This window comes from Myotis lucifugus, unplaced genomic scaffold (assembly GCF_000147115.1).
Source record: "Myotis lucifugus unplaced genomic scaffold, Myoluc2.0 scaffold_3, whole genome shotgun sequence".
Taxonomy (NCBI): domain Eukaryota; kingdom Metazoa; phylum Chordata; class Mammalia; order Chiroptera; family Vespertilionidae; genus Myotis; species Myotis lucifugus.
This window is the reverse complement of record NW_005871051.1, coordinates 6,615,544-6,630,470: the sequence shown is the minus strand read 5'-3', so window position 1 is coordinate 6,630,470 and position 14,927 is coordinate 6,615,544. Positions and strand designations below refer to the sequence as shown.

The following is a 14,927-nucleotide window of genomic DNA, read 5'->3' as shown; positions in this document are numbered from 1 at the left end:
TTTTTGAGTAACTAGTACAAACCTAGCCATGTAAGAAAAGAGCAGTATTACCACTATTAGATCAACAATGCCCAAGAGAAAAGCTAAGCAGTTTCTGGTTCAGATTTCCTGAGAGCATACCAGGGCCCCTTTGGGGAAAGTCTCTAAGCAAGGAAATAAATCCTGAAAACTAATGGGGTTCACAAGAGTTGGGACATTTCTGTCTAGTACTGGGCATTCAGGAGAAACTGGTCAGAGAGAGTATGTGTTCGCCATGTAATTCGGCCTTCTCTCGGGAGCAGGTCAAAGCAGAACACTTGTAAGAGCTTAAGCGAGTGTCCTCAGACATCTCAGCAGCACAACATGGAGGCAGAAGCAGAAACAGTCACACAGCCAAGTACAAATAAAACTCCGGGCCAGTTCCCCAGGGCACTCTCTCTTAATTGCGTTATAAAGAATCCAGTTTGTGCCATTGAACTTTGGGGTTCCTGGAAGTTATTACACATTTTCCCATCTTTCCACAATAACATTTCATAGTTTCTGACTTAACATTTCTTTATTTCATACTTCTCTAAGGGATCATAAAAGGATTCATTCTTGCCTTATAGTCTTGTGTGACATTGTCTTATTTGAGGCCTTGTAGCTTAGAATTGTAGTATAATGCCTGTACAGCACTCAGGCCTGGCACATAATAATTGCTCATTAAGTGGCAGATAATTATTATTCTGGCACATAAATTCCTGCCTTTTTATGAAAGCATTTAGTCCAGTGAGCATAGTCTCAGTGGGCACTGACCAGCATTAACGTTTGCAGTAAATTTTTAATAATGAACTTATATATAAAATTGAGTATGAACATTAAATGTTGGCTGAAGTTTGAAATGCTTTAGAAGATCTCAGCATTGAAATATTTGCATATAATTTGCTCTATTATTTCCTGTTCGTTATAGTACTGGTACCTATAGCTTTATTACTCTCCTGTAATAAACTCTTATTAGGTGACCGACACTTAATGAAAAAAAAGGAAGAAATTAGAAGTATTTTAACATTTCATGCCAATTTTGGTGGAGCAAAGAGTTTTGTTTTTCCTCCAGTATTTCTGTTTAGCACAACTGATTAGAGCAGTTAGTCTTGCCACTTTTTGCTGTGACTTTTGGCTTAGAAATTAATAGATAATGATGTTAGCTGGTCTTCAATTATTCCCTGAAACTGTGGGTTGCATGAGTTATTTCCTAGAACATGAAGCACAAGTCTGAGATTAATCATCTCTATTATGGAGTTACTATTGCTACCATTTGCTACTTTTCATACTTTAAAAAATTCCATCTTGTAGGCAGGGAAACTCTTTTAATTATATCTGGCTTATTTTATTGTATTTATTGTCTACTATTCCATAGCACCTAAAAATGTGCATTCTGAGAAAGGTAGAATCTAGTGAAATATTTTTATTCCTTATCATGCATGTTGTCATTACCAAAATGATTAACTTAACCTCTTTTTGTTCCACCTCCAGTGATTTCTTAAATAAAAACCAGGAGCTGTTGCAAGATTTATCAGAAGTGACTGATGAAAACATCCAATTGATAGAAATACTGAATACTTTGTTTTTCTTGCCAACTAGACGACTTCATAATTATGCAGAAGTTTTGCTAAAGCTTGCTACTTGTTTTGAAGTGGTAAGCCCCATATATACTCACTTTGGACACTTGGGAAGCCAAGGGTCATAGTTTGTTTGCTTGCTTGTTTGTTTGCTTGCTTGTTTGTTTGGATTATGCCACTCTACAACCTGGAATTCCACTAATTTAATATTTAGGCTATAGTTTAATTAACTTTATTTTTCTTCAGGGAAATGAAAGAAAAATGTATAGCTGTAGGTAAATCTAGTTTTCTTTGCGGTGGATTCAGTTTCCTCTCAGGATGTTATTGAGATAAATTGTACTCATGTTATGAAACTGAGAGCCAAGTATGAGTGCTATTCATTCAATAGATGTTAAAGTTTACTGAGTGCATACCGAGTACAAGTTACACAGAGCTTTCAAACCCTGGCTCTCTGTATCAACAACACACATCTGTAAGGCAGTGGAGTTGCCACCTGTCCTGGACTCCTGGTAGATTCATACCAGGTATTTAGGTCACCATGGCATATGCTGTGAGAAATCACAGTGTTACAGGATTTCGTCATATGTTAGCTGGTCTACTTTCTGTATAAAATTAGTTAGGTGGAATCCTAGAAAATTAGCACTGCTCTAGGATGTGGGTGTATGATAAAACTGGTCCTAAGACATTCGCCTTTGATGTTGTACTGAAATGTACAGTTTCATTTCCTGTGTTAAGGGCTCTAGAGAAACCATGATGACTTCAGGGTTCCTTATAGTTTAATCTTGTTAAACTCTGTGTCTCCTTATCTGGACAGATTTCAGTCTCCATAGTGACCCAAGAACTGATGCAGGCTTTCTACATTTGATCCTACTGGGGTCCTGTAGGTGATTTCTTTAGTTTAACCCAAACTGGCTTAGTTTTAACAATGAAGATTTGAGCTACACAAATAACCCAATGAGATACAAATATTACCTCAATATATCCTCAATTAATTGAAAACCTTCCCTCCTGGAAAACTTGGAATTGTTAAAAGAGTAATATTGTTCTATTTCCAGTCTCAAGGGTCCACATTCTATGTAAAAAATACAGACTCCATTATCACATACCTTTTTTGTTTCTTCTACCCTGTTTCAGAGGAGAATATCCACAATTATTTAAAATGACTATTAAAATACTCTTTCCTTTTCCAACAATATATTTTTATAAAACAAGATTTTCTTCATATATTTCAACCGTAAAAGATTAATTGCAGTAGCAGCTATCATCTTTTAAGCCAGATGATAAAGAAATTTGAAAAAATGTAGAACAATGCCACTTTTCTCACTAAAAAATTTTTTTTTGTTTTGGAAAATTTGTTATTTTTTATTTAAAATATTGTATTGCCCAGCCAGCGTGGCTCAATTGTTGAGCATCGACCTACAAACCAGGAGGTCACAGTTCGATTCCCAGTCAGGGCACATGCCTGGGTTACAGGCTCGATCCCCAATGTGGGGTGTGCAGGAGGCAGCCGATCAAAGATTCTCATCATTGATGTTCCTATCTCTCTCTCCCTCTCCCTTCCTCTCTGGAATAAATAAAAAAGTAAAAATAAAATGTTACTGTATTTGAAGTAAATTAAAGATAGTTTTATTTCTCAACTGTACCTTCTAATATGGTAAATATCAACAGATATAACCCACATACGCAAAATGGAGGGAACATGAGAACAAGACATTTGAAATTCCCAGTCTATCCTGAGTTTTCTGCTGCTCTACTCACTAATAATTACCAGTGTTTGTTTCTTTCCCCCTGGAATTATTTCTCTATTTCTTATGTACCTGTATGTTACAGAAATTTCTGGAACCATTCTGCTTTTTGCTCAGCTCCATTTAGTATACCAGCAGGATTTCCTCCCTAAATTTAATACTAAGTATCTGCACCACATGGAGGCTACAGATTCTGGACAATTGTTTTATATTATTTTCCCTCTTTGATATATTGGCCTCTAGACATCTCCAGAATACCAGAAACTGCAGGATTCCAGTTCTTGTTATGAGTGTCTTGCTCTCCATCTCGGCAGGAAAAGGAAGGAAGCAGAATACACACTGGGCTTCTGGAAGACTTTCCCTGGGAAAATGACAGTAAGTAGACCATGCCAACTGCCATTACCTCAGCTAACAGCAGGCATATCCATAACAGCTGCCACCATTGTCTCCTCAATGTGGTGAGAATGCTTTAATGAACCCCTTTTCAAGGGTGGTCTAAGGACCACAGCCATGGATGTTCTAAACATCTCCTTTCCTCATTCCTAGGAATCCTCTCTGAACATGTGTCTCACCTTCTTTTGTTTGTCTCAATCTTTTTCATCTCCTTTGGTTGCTAATTTTATGGGATATTTGGATTGCATTTAAATTTAGGTTTAACACCAAGCTAAGCTAGGACCAACAGGTTTTCCTAAATGTATTTTTGTATATTTTTTATTTTCCCTTTGCATATTAAAGTAATTTTGGTGATTTGATTTTGTATTTATTTTTAATTCCAGGATTCCTTAAGGAAGCCAGAGCGCCGACTGCTGTGTGAGAGCAGTAACCGAGCCTTATCTCTGCAGCATGCTGGGAGGTTCTCTGTGAACTGGTTCATTCTCTTTAATGATGCCCTGGTCCACGCCCAGGTAGGCTGGATTCCTCACCTTAAAAAACACTGAAAAATGGAGTACGCTACTTATTTAACTAGGGGCCCAGTGCATGAATTCGTGCACCTTGAAAGGAACTGTGGACCGTGAGGCTGAGGTAGGCACAGGGGCGGGTCTCAGCCCATCTTCTGCGACTCCGCCTGGCCCCCCAGTCTCCTGTCTGCTGGCAGCCCAGCTCCCACCATCACCACTCCCACGCGCTGATGGCGCCAAATGATCGGGACTGGCGCCTGGCACCGGCAGTGGGTGCGAGCAGCAGCTCCAGCGCCGGCTGCGGGTGTGAGCGGGCAAGCGCTGGCAGCAGGTGTGAGTGCCAGGTGGGACCGCAGTGCACAGAAGCAAAGAATTTTCAGTAACCACCAGAGACTCGCCCCTATGACAGCGACCAGCACCCTGCCTTGGTCTGGCGCCCCCCCTCACCATCCCTCCAGGGCCAATGCCCGCATGTTCCGCACACACACCCTGGTGGTCAGCGCATGTCATAGTGACCGGTTGTTCGGTTGTTCTGCCCTTCAGTCTATTTGCATATTAGCCTTTTATTATATAGAATTATACCATCAGTTTGTGTTAAAATCTGTTGTGATTTCGCTGAAACTTGAATGATAGAGAATACTTAGCTTGCGTTTCTAGTATGAGCCAGATTTCAGGGAGCTTTTTTAGTTTACATCTTGAAAGTGAGTATCAGCCATGTGACAGGGTCCTTGCTATGGGGACTATTTGGCTGAGATAGTGGCACCATGTGGACTTAGCCATTTGAAACAGGTTATGCAGCACAGAACATGGGCTTTCTCAGATGTGTCTCCATGTTTTTGTTTCAGTTCTCCACACACCATGTTTTCCCTTTGGCCACCATCTGGGCAGAGCCCCTTTCTGAAGAAGCGGGTGGTGTGTAAGTGTGCCCCCTACCCCTACCTCTACCCTAATTCTCTCCTCTGTTACCCTGGTTGTTCCCTTAGCTGTGAAAAAAGGCTTAGGAGGCCTCTCCATTCTGCATAATGAGGCTTCCCCTCCCAGCATGGAGATAGTAAAGCGGCTGTTGTGACAGTCATGACAGATCATAAGTGATGGAGGGCTTCTCTGTTGCTCACAGAGCAAAGTAACGGTGTCCCTTCTCCCACTCTGGGAGGAAAACCCGCCCATGGCTGCATTCACATTTAATTGACTTCTGCTCCTCTTGAAATAAACAAGTTGCCTTTCATGTGGGAGGACTGAAATCGTAATGACAGGCTCTCATACCTACTGGTATTTATCCTCATGAATGTTTTAGGAATGGCTTAAAGATAACTACACCTGAGGAGCAGTTCACTCTCATTTCATCAACACCCCAGGAAAAGGTGAGTCCAGTATGCTATGTGCTTTCCATCTTTGACTTCGATATTCCTGTCTCTTATGATAGTAAAAACGAGATACAGGTGGTTCTTGTTTGGCTCATGATCTATAATTATGTGATAAATCTTCATTAAACTAAGACTACAGATTTTTTTTAATGTAATTTAATTTTAAACATATAGCAGTGAATTCCAAGAGCCAGTCAGTATTACTCAATAAGAAAGCACTAGAAGGCATAAAAATTATTCACACCAAGGACAGCTAGCAGGACTTAACACAATGCGTGATGAGTTACTGCCTTAAGCTTATTGACACTTTTTTTTTTTTGCTCCTAGACTAAGTGGCTACGGGCTATAAGCCAAGCTGTGGATCAGGCTTTGAGAGGGGCGTCTGATCATCCACCTTATGGAGGTGGCAGCAGCATTCAGAGGCAGGAGCCGCCCATTTCACGCAGTGCTAAATACACTTTCTACAAGGATCCTCGCCTGAAGGATGCAACCTATGATGGACGCTGGTTTTCAGGAAAGCCTCATGGAAGGTGAAAATGTTTAAGATTTACACCTGGGGTGAGGATGATAGTCTAATTACTGAGAAAGGAATGATTATCTGAGACATTACTTGACATGTGTTATTCTTTGCTTATGCATTTCAGAGGGGTTTTGAAGTGGCCAGATGGAAAGATGTATTCTGGCACGTTCAGGAATGGTTTGGAAGATGGGTAAGAAAATTGTGTAAAACATGAGAGTAAATTCAACTTCAGTCACAAGTTATGTTACTTTGTGTTCAGAGTCATTTTCAAAACAAGTAGTAGATTTTTGTTTTGTTTACCAGAAATACAGACCATGTATTAAGCTCTAATGCAGACGTGTGAACACGAAACTAGGAATCTAGGATGCAGCCTTGATTTACCTAGAGCGAATCAATGACCTGTTAAAATGGGACTGTGTTTTCTATCCATTTCTCGGTTGTGAAGACTGAGAACCTTGGTCAATGTTGATGGTGAGACTGTTGGAATAGTACTGCCCCCTGTATAAAAAGAACATACAGAAATTTTCCTTTCTGTTGTTTTAAATCATCTTAATTTCTGTGAGATGCTAAAGGGAAAATCTTCTAAGTTCTATATTATCCTATTGGTATTCAATGGCATTACTTTTTTATGAGCTTGTCATGCTTTCTAATCCTGAAATATATTTACATGATGAATTAATGGCAATGAATTATTTTGTATTATGTTAGAGAAGTAATTGTTTTACTAAATATTATTATACTAGAGGCCTGGTGCACAAAATTTGTGCACTCAGGGCGGGGGGAGGGGGGGCCCCTCAGCCCGGATTGTAAGATGGCATAGGCCAGGCCGAGGGACCCCACTGGTGCATGATCAGGGCTAGGGAGGGACCACAGGAGGGCTCCAGTGCATGTCTGGCCCATCTTGCTCAGTCCTGATCAGCCGGACCACAGCAGCAAGCTAACCTGCCAGTCGGAGCATCTGCCCCCTGGTGGTCAGTGAACATCATAGCGAGCGGTTGAACGGCCTTGGCATATCATTAGCATATTATGCTTTGATTGGTTGAATGGACGACCGGACACTTAGCATATTAGGTTTTTATTATATAGGATAGATCGGGTAGGTGATTTTGTGTGTGTGGGATAATATAAGTTTTTGTGATGTCTTTTAATTTCCTATTTGCTAGAACTTTAGGATGAGAAGAGGCTTTAGATAACCTGATTTACCCCCCCCCTTATTATACAAGTGAGGGAACTGGGTACCAGGACTTATCCAGGATGATGTGGCTACTAAGTGGTAGTGATAGACCTAGGACACAGGTTTTCTATTTTTCCTTGGACCTGGGATAAAACATTTAATCTCTCTGCATAGTGGGGTTGATATCTCACTCCTTTGCTATTTGCCTAGTAGCTTAGGTAATAGATACAGCATAAACCAAGACTCCGTATACCCCTTTCCTCCTATTGGTAAATCTTCTCTCCTCCTTGTTAAAATGTTTACAAGTGTCTACATGCAAAAGGTGACTATGTCATACATGTATCTGCTGTTTTTCATTCTCCTGGCAGGTATGGAGAATACAGAATACCAAACAAAGCACTGAGCAAAGAAGACCATTATGTGGGCCATTGGAAAGAAGGAAAGATGTGTGGTCAGGGAGTCTATAGGTAATAACATTGGAAAGGTTGTAGGACTTTTTCAAAGAACCATGTAAATTTAAATGTTTGTGTAGCCAGAATTTTCAAGGAGTAAATTTTCTTTGCTCTTATGTCTGAAACTGTGTAAAATCTTTTTTTAAAAGTTCAGCCTATCATCTATCACAAGATGAAAATACTAGGTTTTTATTTAGTTCTTAACAAAATTGTACAAACTTTATAAGCCCTAACTTTCTCATAGGCTCTCCTAAATGTCTTGCCTATAAATTTATGTTTATTATATGACTGTAATATGGACAAATCTATCATTCTTTCAGAGATCACTCATTTCATTTTCCTATTGGAAATGAGATTTGATTGGTGGAAAATAATCATATAACTAAATTGGTATAATTACCAGTAAGACATGACTATACTTTTAAGTTTCCTAACTTTGCAAAAATAATCATCAAAATTAAATGTGATGTGATGTTTATCCATCCCTTTTAACCACAGTTATGCCTCTGGTGAAGTGTTTGAAGGTTGTTTTCAAGATAACATGCGTCATGGTCATGGTCTGCTACGAAGTGGAAAATTGACTTCCTCTTCTCCCAGCATGTTCATTGGTCAATGGGTAATGGATAAGAAATCAGGATATGGTGTCTTTGATGATATCACAAGGTACAGTATTCTGCTTCTAATCTCAAAGTATTTCTCCAAAAACGGTGATGATTTTATGAAGGCTAAGTTCTTAATTCGACAGTGTTGGGAAAAATTTTAATAAGAAGACTTGTCAGACATCATTTTATTCATTTACTTGTGAACCAAACTATAGGTTACTTCTTTATATTGTCAGGGTCATTCAAAATTAACATTGGTACCATTTTTCTTAAAGCTTCACACATAAAAAGCTTTTAGTGTCTCAAAGAGGCTACCAAATCATTAACTATTATGCAAAGAAAAACCTTTAATGAAATTAGTAGATAATAGGGGTAGACAGTTAGAGGGGAAATTCCATTTGCAGTCCTAGCATGGTATCTAAGTACCTTTTGCTCAGGTCTTCCTCTCAGGCCAGATACTTGTCACCATGCCACAACCCAGATATCAAGCTTCGTTAAATTCATGTAAGCCTTGGGGTGGTACGCAGTTCTTTTGACTCCATATTTGACTTGGCCTGATTTGTCTTTGGACTTAATTATGTACTCTTTTCCCTTCGTGTTGTTGTCATAATGTGAAATTTTTAAAAAACTTGCTGTTGCCCTGGCCAGTTGCTCAGTGGTTAGAGTGTCAGCCTGTGACCAATAGGTTGCAGGTTCAATTCCCAGTCAAGGGCATATGCCTGGGTTGTGGGTTTGATCCCCAACCCCGGTCAGGGCACGTGTGAGAGGCAACTGATTAATGTGCCTCTCTCACATTGATGTTTCTCTCTCTTCCATCCACCCCCCTTCCCTTCCACACTCTAAAAACATCAATGGAAAAAATAGCCTGGGATGAGGATTAACAAAAAAAAAGTTTGCTGTTATTCCTAAAATCCATGCTTATTTAATAAGGAGTTTGTACTTATTTTGTCTTTTTAGTGGAGATTAGTAAGATTTCTCTAAGTTTGAGTAGGTGAAGCATGAGCCTTCTTGTATGATAAACCTCATTTCTTTTTGCTCTCTCTTTTTTTGGTTACTAAACTTTTGGGTAATAAAAAACTGCGTAGGTTTGAGTTTGCCTATCACATTTTGAATAGTTATATATTTTAAAGTTATCGTGGATGTCCGTGGAGTAGAAGCAGATCTATGTCGGGTGGACGAATAGTTAATCCCTGAGAGAACATTGCTCTGAGGAAGATGCCTTTTGCTATCGCATGGTCTCATGTTTGAGGCGATGGAATTAACCACTTGAACTAGAAAAATTGAACACCTAGGGTGATGCTTGGTATCTTTCATGTGATGATTGTTTTTTCCCACCTCATCTTTATCATTGATTTTTCATTTCTCTTTCTATGAAGTGGGGAAAAGTACATGGGAATGTGGCAAGATGATGTATGTCAAGGGAATGGTGTGGTAGTTACCCAGTTTGGACTATACTATGAAGGCAACTTTCACCTTAATAAAATGATGGTGAGTGGAATATTTACACATAGTTACTATTGACTTTTTTAAACTCCTATGTTATTAACTTTTAAAATTATTTATTAATGTTCTGCCTTCTTAGTACTATTTTTCTTGTCTTTAAAAATATGTAAGGCTTTAGGGAATATGACTGCATGTACTCCCAAGTTATCTGCATTTTATGTCTTGTGATTTTTGTCTTGTTTCTTTACCTAGGGAAATGGGGTTTTGCTTTCTGAAGATGATACGATCTATGAGGGAGAATTTTCGGATGACTGGACTCTTAATGGAAAGGTTGGAAACTAACTTCCTTTTCTCTCTCTCTAATACAATGCTACTCATTTTCCTTGACTTTTTAAAAAGGCTAACTTCATAAAATACACCTGTTTCAATGATTTTTAGTAAGAGTTGTACAACCATCACCACAATCCAGTTTTGGAGCATTTTCATGACCATCTCCTGCCCATCTGAAGTCACCCCTCATTTCTAACCCACCCCAAAGAACCTCTAGTGGACTCTATTACTCTATAAGTTTGCCTGCATATAAATAGGATCATACCACTCGTGGTCTCTTCTGTGTGGGTTCTTTTGTTTTTGTTTTTTTTAAAAAATATATTTTATTGATTTTTTACAGAGAAGAAGGGATAGAGAGTTAGAAACATCGATGAGAGAGAAACATCGATCAGCTGCCTCCTGCACGCCCCCCAGTGGGGATGTGCCCACAACCAAGGTACATGCCCCTGCCCGGAATCGAACCTGGGACCCTTGAGTCCGCAGGCCGACGCTCTATCCACTGAGTCAAACCGGTTCGGCGCGTTCTTAATAGCACAGTGTTTTTGAGGTTTTCCCTCAAACATTGATGTGAGAGAGGCACATTGATCAGTTGCCTCCCGCATGTTCCCCGATTGTGGTTGGGGATCAAACCCGCAACCCAGGCACATGCAGTACTTCATTCCTTTTTATTGCTGAATAGTATTCCAGAACCACATTTTGTTTATCTCTTTCTTCACCAGTTAATGGGCATTCTATTATTTCCAATTTTAGTGTAAACATATGTTTTTATTTCTCTTGGGTAGATGCCTATGAGTGTAATTGCTGAGTTGTATGGTAAATTGATAATTAACATATTATGAAATTGCCAAATTGTTTTCCCAAGTGGCTACAGCATTTTGTATTCCCCCCATCATTGTATGAGGGTTCTAATTCCTCCATGTCTTTGTCAATATTTTTTATTTTCTGCTTTTTTTCCCCTTTTTTGCCATTCTAGTGGATATGAAGTGTTACCTTGTGATTTTAATTTGCATTTCTCTTAAGACTAATGATTTTATATGTCATTAGAGCATATTTTCACATGCTATAAATTTGCCTCTGAGCACTCTTTTGGCAGCGCCCCATGCATTTGTATAAATTGTGTGTTCTTTTCATTCAGCTCAAAATATTTTACCAATTTTTTTCTGTGAGTGTTTTTTTTTTTTAACAGGGTTTATTTTCACATACTCTTTTTGCACATGCATATACACACAACTAAAAGAAAAGAATTGGGGGTTGGTAAAGAGTAAGTTAAAAAGGGAAATGTTAACCACTTGGTGCTGTTTTTTCTCTTGATTTTTTAAATTGAAAATACTTTTTCTAATTCCACATTTTCTCTAACTTTACCTAGGGAACACTGACTATGCCAAATGGAGATTACATTGAAGGTTATTTTAGTGGAGAATGGGGATCTGGCATAAAAATCACTGGAACTTACTTCAAGCCTAGTCTGTATGAGAGTGATAAAGACAAACCCAAAGTTTTGTGAGTAATTAATGTTAATTCAGGATTAATTATGAATGTTTTTGGTTGTCTTGCTTTTATCAAAGCTGGTTAATATTTTAAATGTAGAACAAGTTTTTGAAGGTTTCTTTTTTTTTTTTTAACAAAGTATAACCTTGAATCAACTGACACTCCTATGGATAGCTAAATCTAAAGTCTTGGTTTAGATCAGGGGTCCTCAAACTACGGCCCGCGGGCCACATGCAAATACAAATATTGTATTTGTTCCCGTTTTGGTTTTTTACTTCAAAATAAGATATGTGCAGTGTGCATAGGAATTTGTTCATAGTTTTTCTTTAAACTATAGTCCGGCCCTCCAACAGTCTGAGGGACAGTGAACTGGCCCCCTGTTTAAAAAGTTTGAGGACCCCTGGTTTAGATTAAAGCCTTAGAGCACTGAAGTTTAAAATCAAAGTTCTGTATGTGGGAATAATACTACTGTTAATGGTGCAGGTGTCCAAGTTGATTAAGAGAGGGCATTCTTAAATGGAACCCTTACACAATTTGATTTGGAAAATAAAGATCAGGCATGTATACATATAACAAGTGAAATAGTATACTCTGCACACATGGAAAAGAAAGTTAAAATCTAAGTCTCTAAGTTATATTATGTTCTCCTGACAAGTTTTTGGCATGTGTATATTTTCCTTTATTGATTCCAGCTTTAGCTTTGTTTTTGTATTTTGGTAGCATCTCAGATTCTTTGTTCTGATGGGAACTTGATACATGTTTATTCTTAGAGTATTATTAGAACCCAGTTTCCACGCATTTCACCATTCCTATCATGAGTTGAGCAAAGCACAGAAAGTCCTTGTTTTAACAGGAATCAACTTTACAAAATCAACTCTGTGTAAATGGAGAAAGCAAAGGAATCCATGCTGTGTGCTTTGTACTTAACAATTCATAGTCTTTAGTGTCTGTTGAACATTAAGTAGTTAAAAACCATCTCTTTACAATTTTTATTCAGTGTTTTTAAAATAGAACCACCCATCAAATCTAGGCAGTTTTGTCACAGAAGCACTCCCAGTTGTGTATTAGTTTCTTTTTAGGATTTTTGCACAAAAAAAGGTGATTAATAAAAGCGTGGTATGACTTTTTATAGCAGGAAACTAGGAAATCTGGCCGTGCCGGCTGATGAGAAGTGGAAAGCAGTGTTTGATGAATGTTGGCATCAGCTGGGCTGTGAAAGTCCAGGCCAAGGGGAAGTTTGGAAAGCATGGGAAAATATTGCTGTGGCCCTGACTGCCAACCGGCGCCAACACAGAGACAGGTGGGTGAATGCCTGCCCAGCACAGGGCAGATCATGGGAGGAAGATGAAACGTAAAGCCCACGAGTAGTCAAGGCTTGCCACACTTACCTTAAAAATATAATTTAATTTAAAAGTCAATGGTGTACTTTTTCGGGGGGGTAAGAGTGATAAAACATCCTCCCCTACCACCTTATCTTCTCCTGAACTCAGCTGTAAAACCCACACCGAATACATGGATAGCTATTTGAAAACTGAAAAGTAAATATCAGCTAGTGTACTGGGGAAGAACATCTGCGTTCAAAGGACCATTGAACCAGTCATGAGTTTACTAGGTTTTTACCATAAATATCCCTCCGCCTGAACACAGTGTAACCTGAAACCTTGAAGCGAGCACTGTTACTGTAGATTGACAGAGATCCAGAAAAAACCCTCTGCTTTGGCTCAAGATGCGAAAAAGAGACTCCTGAAGCTCAGAGAGAGTGGAGGAGATACACTGGGCTTGCTCTCTCTCCTCCATTTTCTCATGCTCCAGCCTCCACTACTTCTGTGGCAGGGCAATGCCAGCTGCTTGAGAAGCCATGACGGGAAGCTCGCAAGAGCTAAAAGTCTTGAGGAAATTCTTTTAAAAAAAGATATATGTTTTATAGATTTCAGAGGGGAAAGGAGTGGGAGAGAGAGATAGAAACATCAGTGATGAGAGAGAATCATTCATCGGCTGCCGCCTGCACGCCCCACACTGGGGATCCAGCCCTGACCTGGAATCGAACCCTGACCTCTTGGTTCATAGGTCGATGCTCAACCACTGAGCCACACCAGCTGGGCTCTTTTTCTACTTTTTCTTATCCTTTTCTCCTGCTTTTCTTTTCTCCATCTGCCCTTTTTCATATCCTTATTTTTTAACTTAGCCAGTAACTTCCACAAGCATTGCTGAGCATTTAAGTTTGGGTCTTTTTTCTGTATTTGGGATAAATGGGAATTGATTATAGTGTTTCATTCATGAAGGTCATGATTTTTACCCTCTACTCCATCATCAGAAGAAATAGAAACTCCCAGAATTGACTAAAACTGGGCTTACCCTTGTGTGTGCTGCAGATGGCCAGCCCTCACTGACAGCCGGTTACTGTGGGCATGGACACGTTAGGCCTCCAGTGAACCCTGATGAGCTGTTGTTGAGTGTTCCCAAGGAGTGAGGACGAATGAACTTTTATATAAAACCATATCTTATTTGTATCTCTAAAATAGTGTAAAAATAATGATTGTGTATTGTTTCTATTTTCTGATTGGTTATAATCTAATGATAGAGCGCCATTCCCAAACATTTCTGCCGATTATAAGTATGTGTTTGGTCTTAGCCTCTTGGTGCAGAGCTTCCCTTTACCCAGAATGTGCTTACCTCACCACCTGCTGTAGCATCCTCATTATCTCCTTACTTCTTGAGCTCATTTTTATTTCTTCCTTTGCCCTCGGATTTGATTTCTTTTTTCCTTCGCTCTTCCTTTCCCTTTTATTCCATTTTTCTCTCATCACTGACAAATCTATCACCAGTTTTCTCTTCAGGCTGACATAGTATCTTCCAACACCATGGTTTATAGTGAAGTAAAATCTTCCTTAATTTCTTATTGTTATGAAGTAACCTTAAATGCTGCTTTGAATGACTGTTACATAAACTTACTAGCAGGTCGGTTGCCGTATATGTGCTCATTTGGGGCAGACGCTGTTCTAGATCCTCCATTTTATCCTGTAGTTGTCAAACCGTGTTTTACGTGCACATTACCATCATCTTGCTTTCTTGATGTGAAATTCACAAGAGGCTGTCTTTTCCCTTTTATAGTCCAGAGATACTAAGTCGTTCACAGACTCAGACACTAGAGAGTTTGGAATTCATTCCTCAGCATGTTGGTGCCTTCTCAGTGGAGAAATATGATGACATCAAGAAATATCTAATAAAGGTAAAACTAGAGTCAAAATTGCTCTGGGCTTGTGGATTAATGATGCAAAACCACACGTATCATCCAAATCTACTCACTGCTCATTTTTGTCCTAGTCCTGGTTT

At 39.2% G+C, this 14,927-nt stretch overlaps 1 protein-coding gene across 10 annotated transcripts in view; it reads left to right on the top strand.

The window, feature by feature from the left end:
- ALS2 (ALS2, alsin Rho guanine nucleotide exchange factor) overlaps positions 1-14,927 on the top strand; it is a 57,531-nt gene that overhangs the window by 33,574 nt on the left and 9,030 nt on the right. For 7 of the 10 annotated variants that reach the window (XR_002831116.1, XR_002831110.1, XR_002831115.1 and 4 more), the window contains 14 exons: positions 1,492-1,654; positions 3,566-3,697; positions 4,099-4,227; positions 5,067-5,137; positions 5,516-5,582; positions 5,913-6,115; positions 6,230-6,295; positions 7,648-7,746; positions 8,230-8,394; positions 9,710-9,821; positions 10,029-10,106; positions 11,473-11,606; positions 12,727-12,894; positions 14,706-14,823. Coding sequence is in view for 6 of the 10 variants with exons in the window: in XM_006082412.2 (XP_006082474.1) it covers positions 1,492-1,654; positions 3,566-3,697; positions 4,099-4,227; positions 5,067-5,137; positions 5,516-5,582; positions 5,913-6,115; positions 6,230-6,295; positions 7,648-7,746; positions 8,230-8,394; positions 9,710-9,821; positions 10,029-10,106; positions 11,473-11,606; positions 12,727-12,894; positions 14,706-14,823 (1,705 nt within the window). In the remaining 4 variants the exon portion in view is untranslated. Of the gene's footprint in view, positions 1-1,491; positions 1,655-3,565; positions 3,698-4,098; positions 4,228-5,066; positions 5,138-5,515; positions 5,583-5,912; positions 6,116-6,229; positions 6,296-7,647; positions 7,747-8,229; positions 8,395-9,709; positions 9,822-10,028; positions 10,107-11,472; positions 11,607-12,726; positions 12,895-14,705; positions 14,824-14,927 lie in introns of those variants that run through there. The other 3 variants (XM_014461696.2, XM_023760283.1, XR_002831118.1) reach the window with 3 other exon arrangements.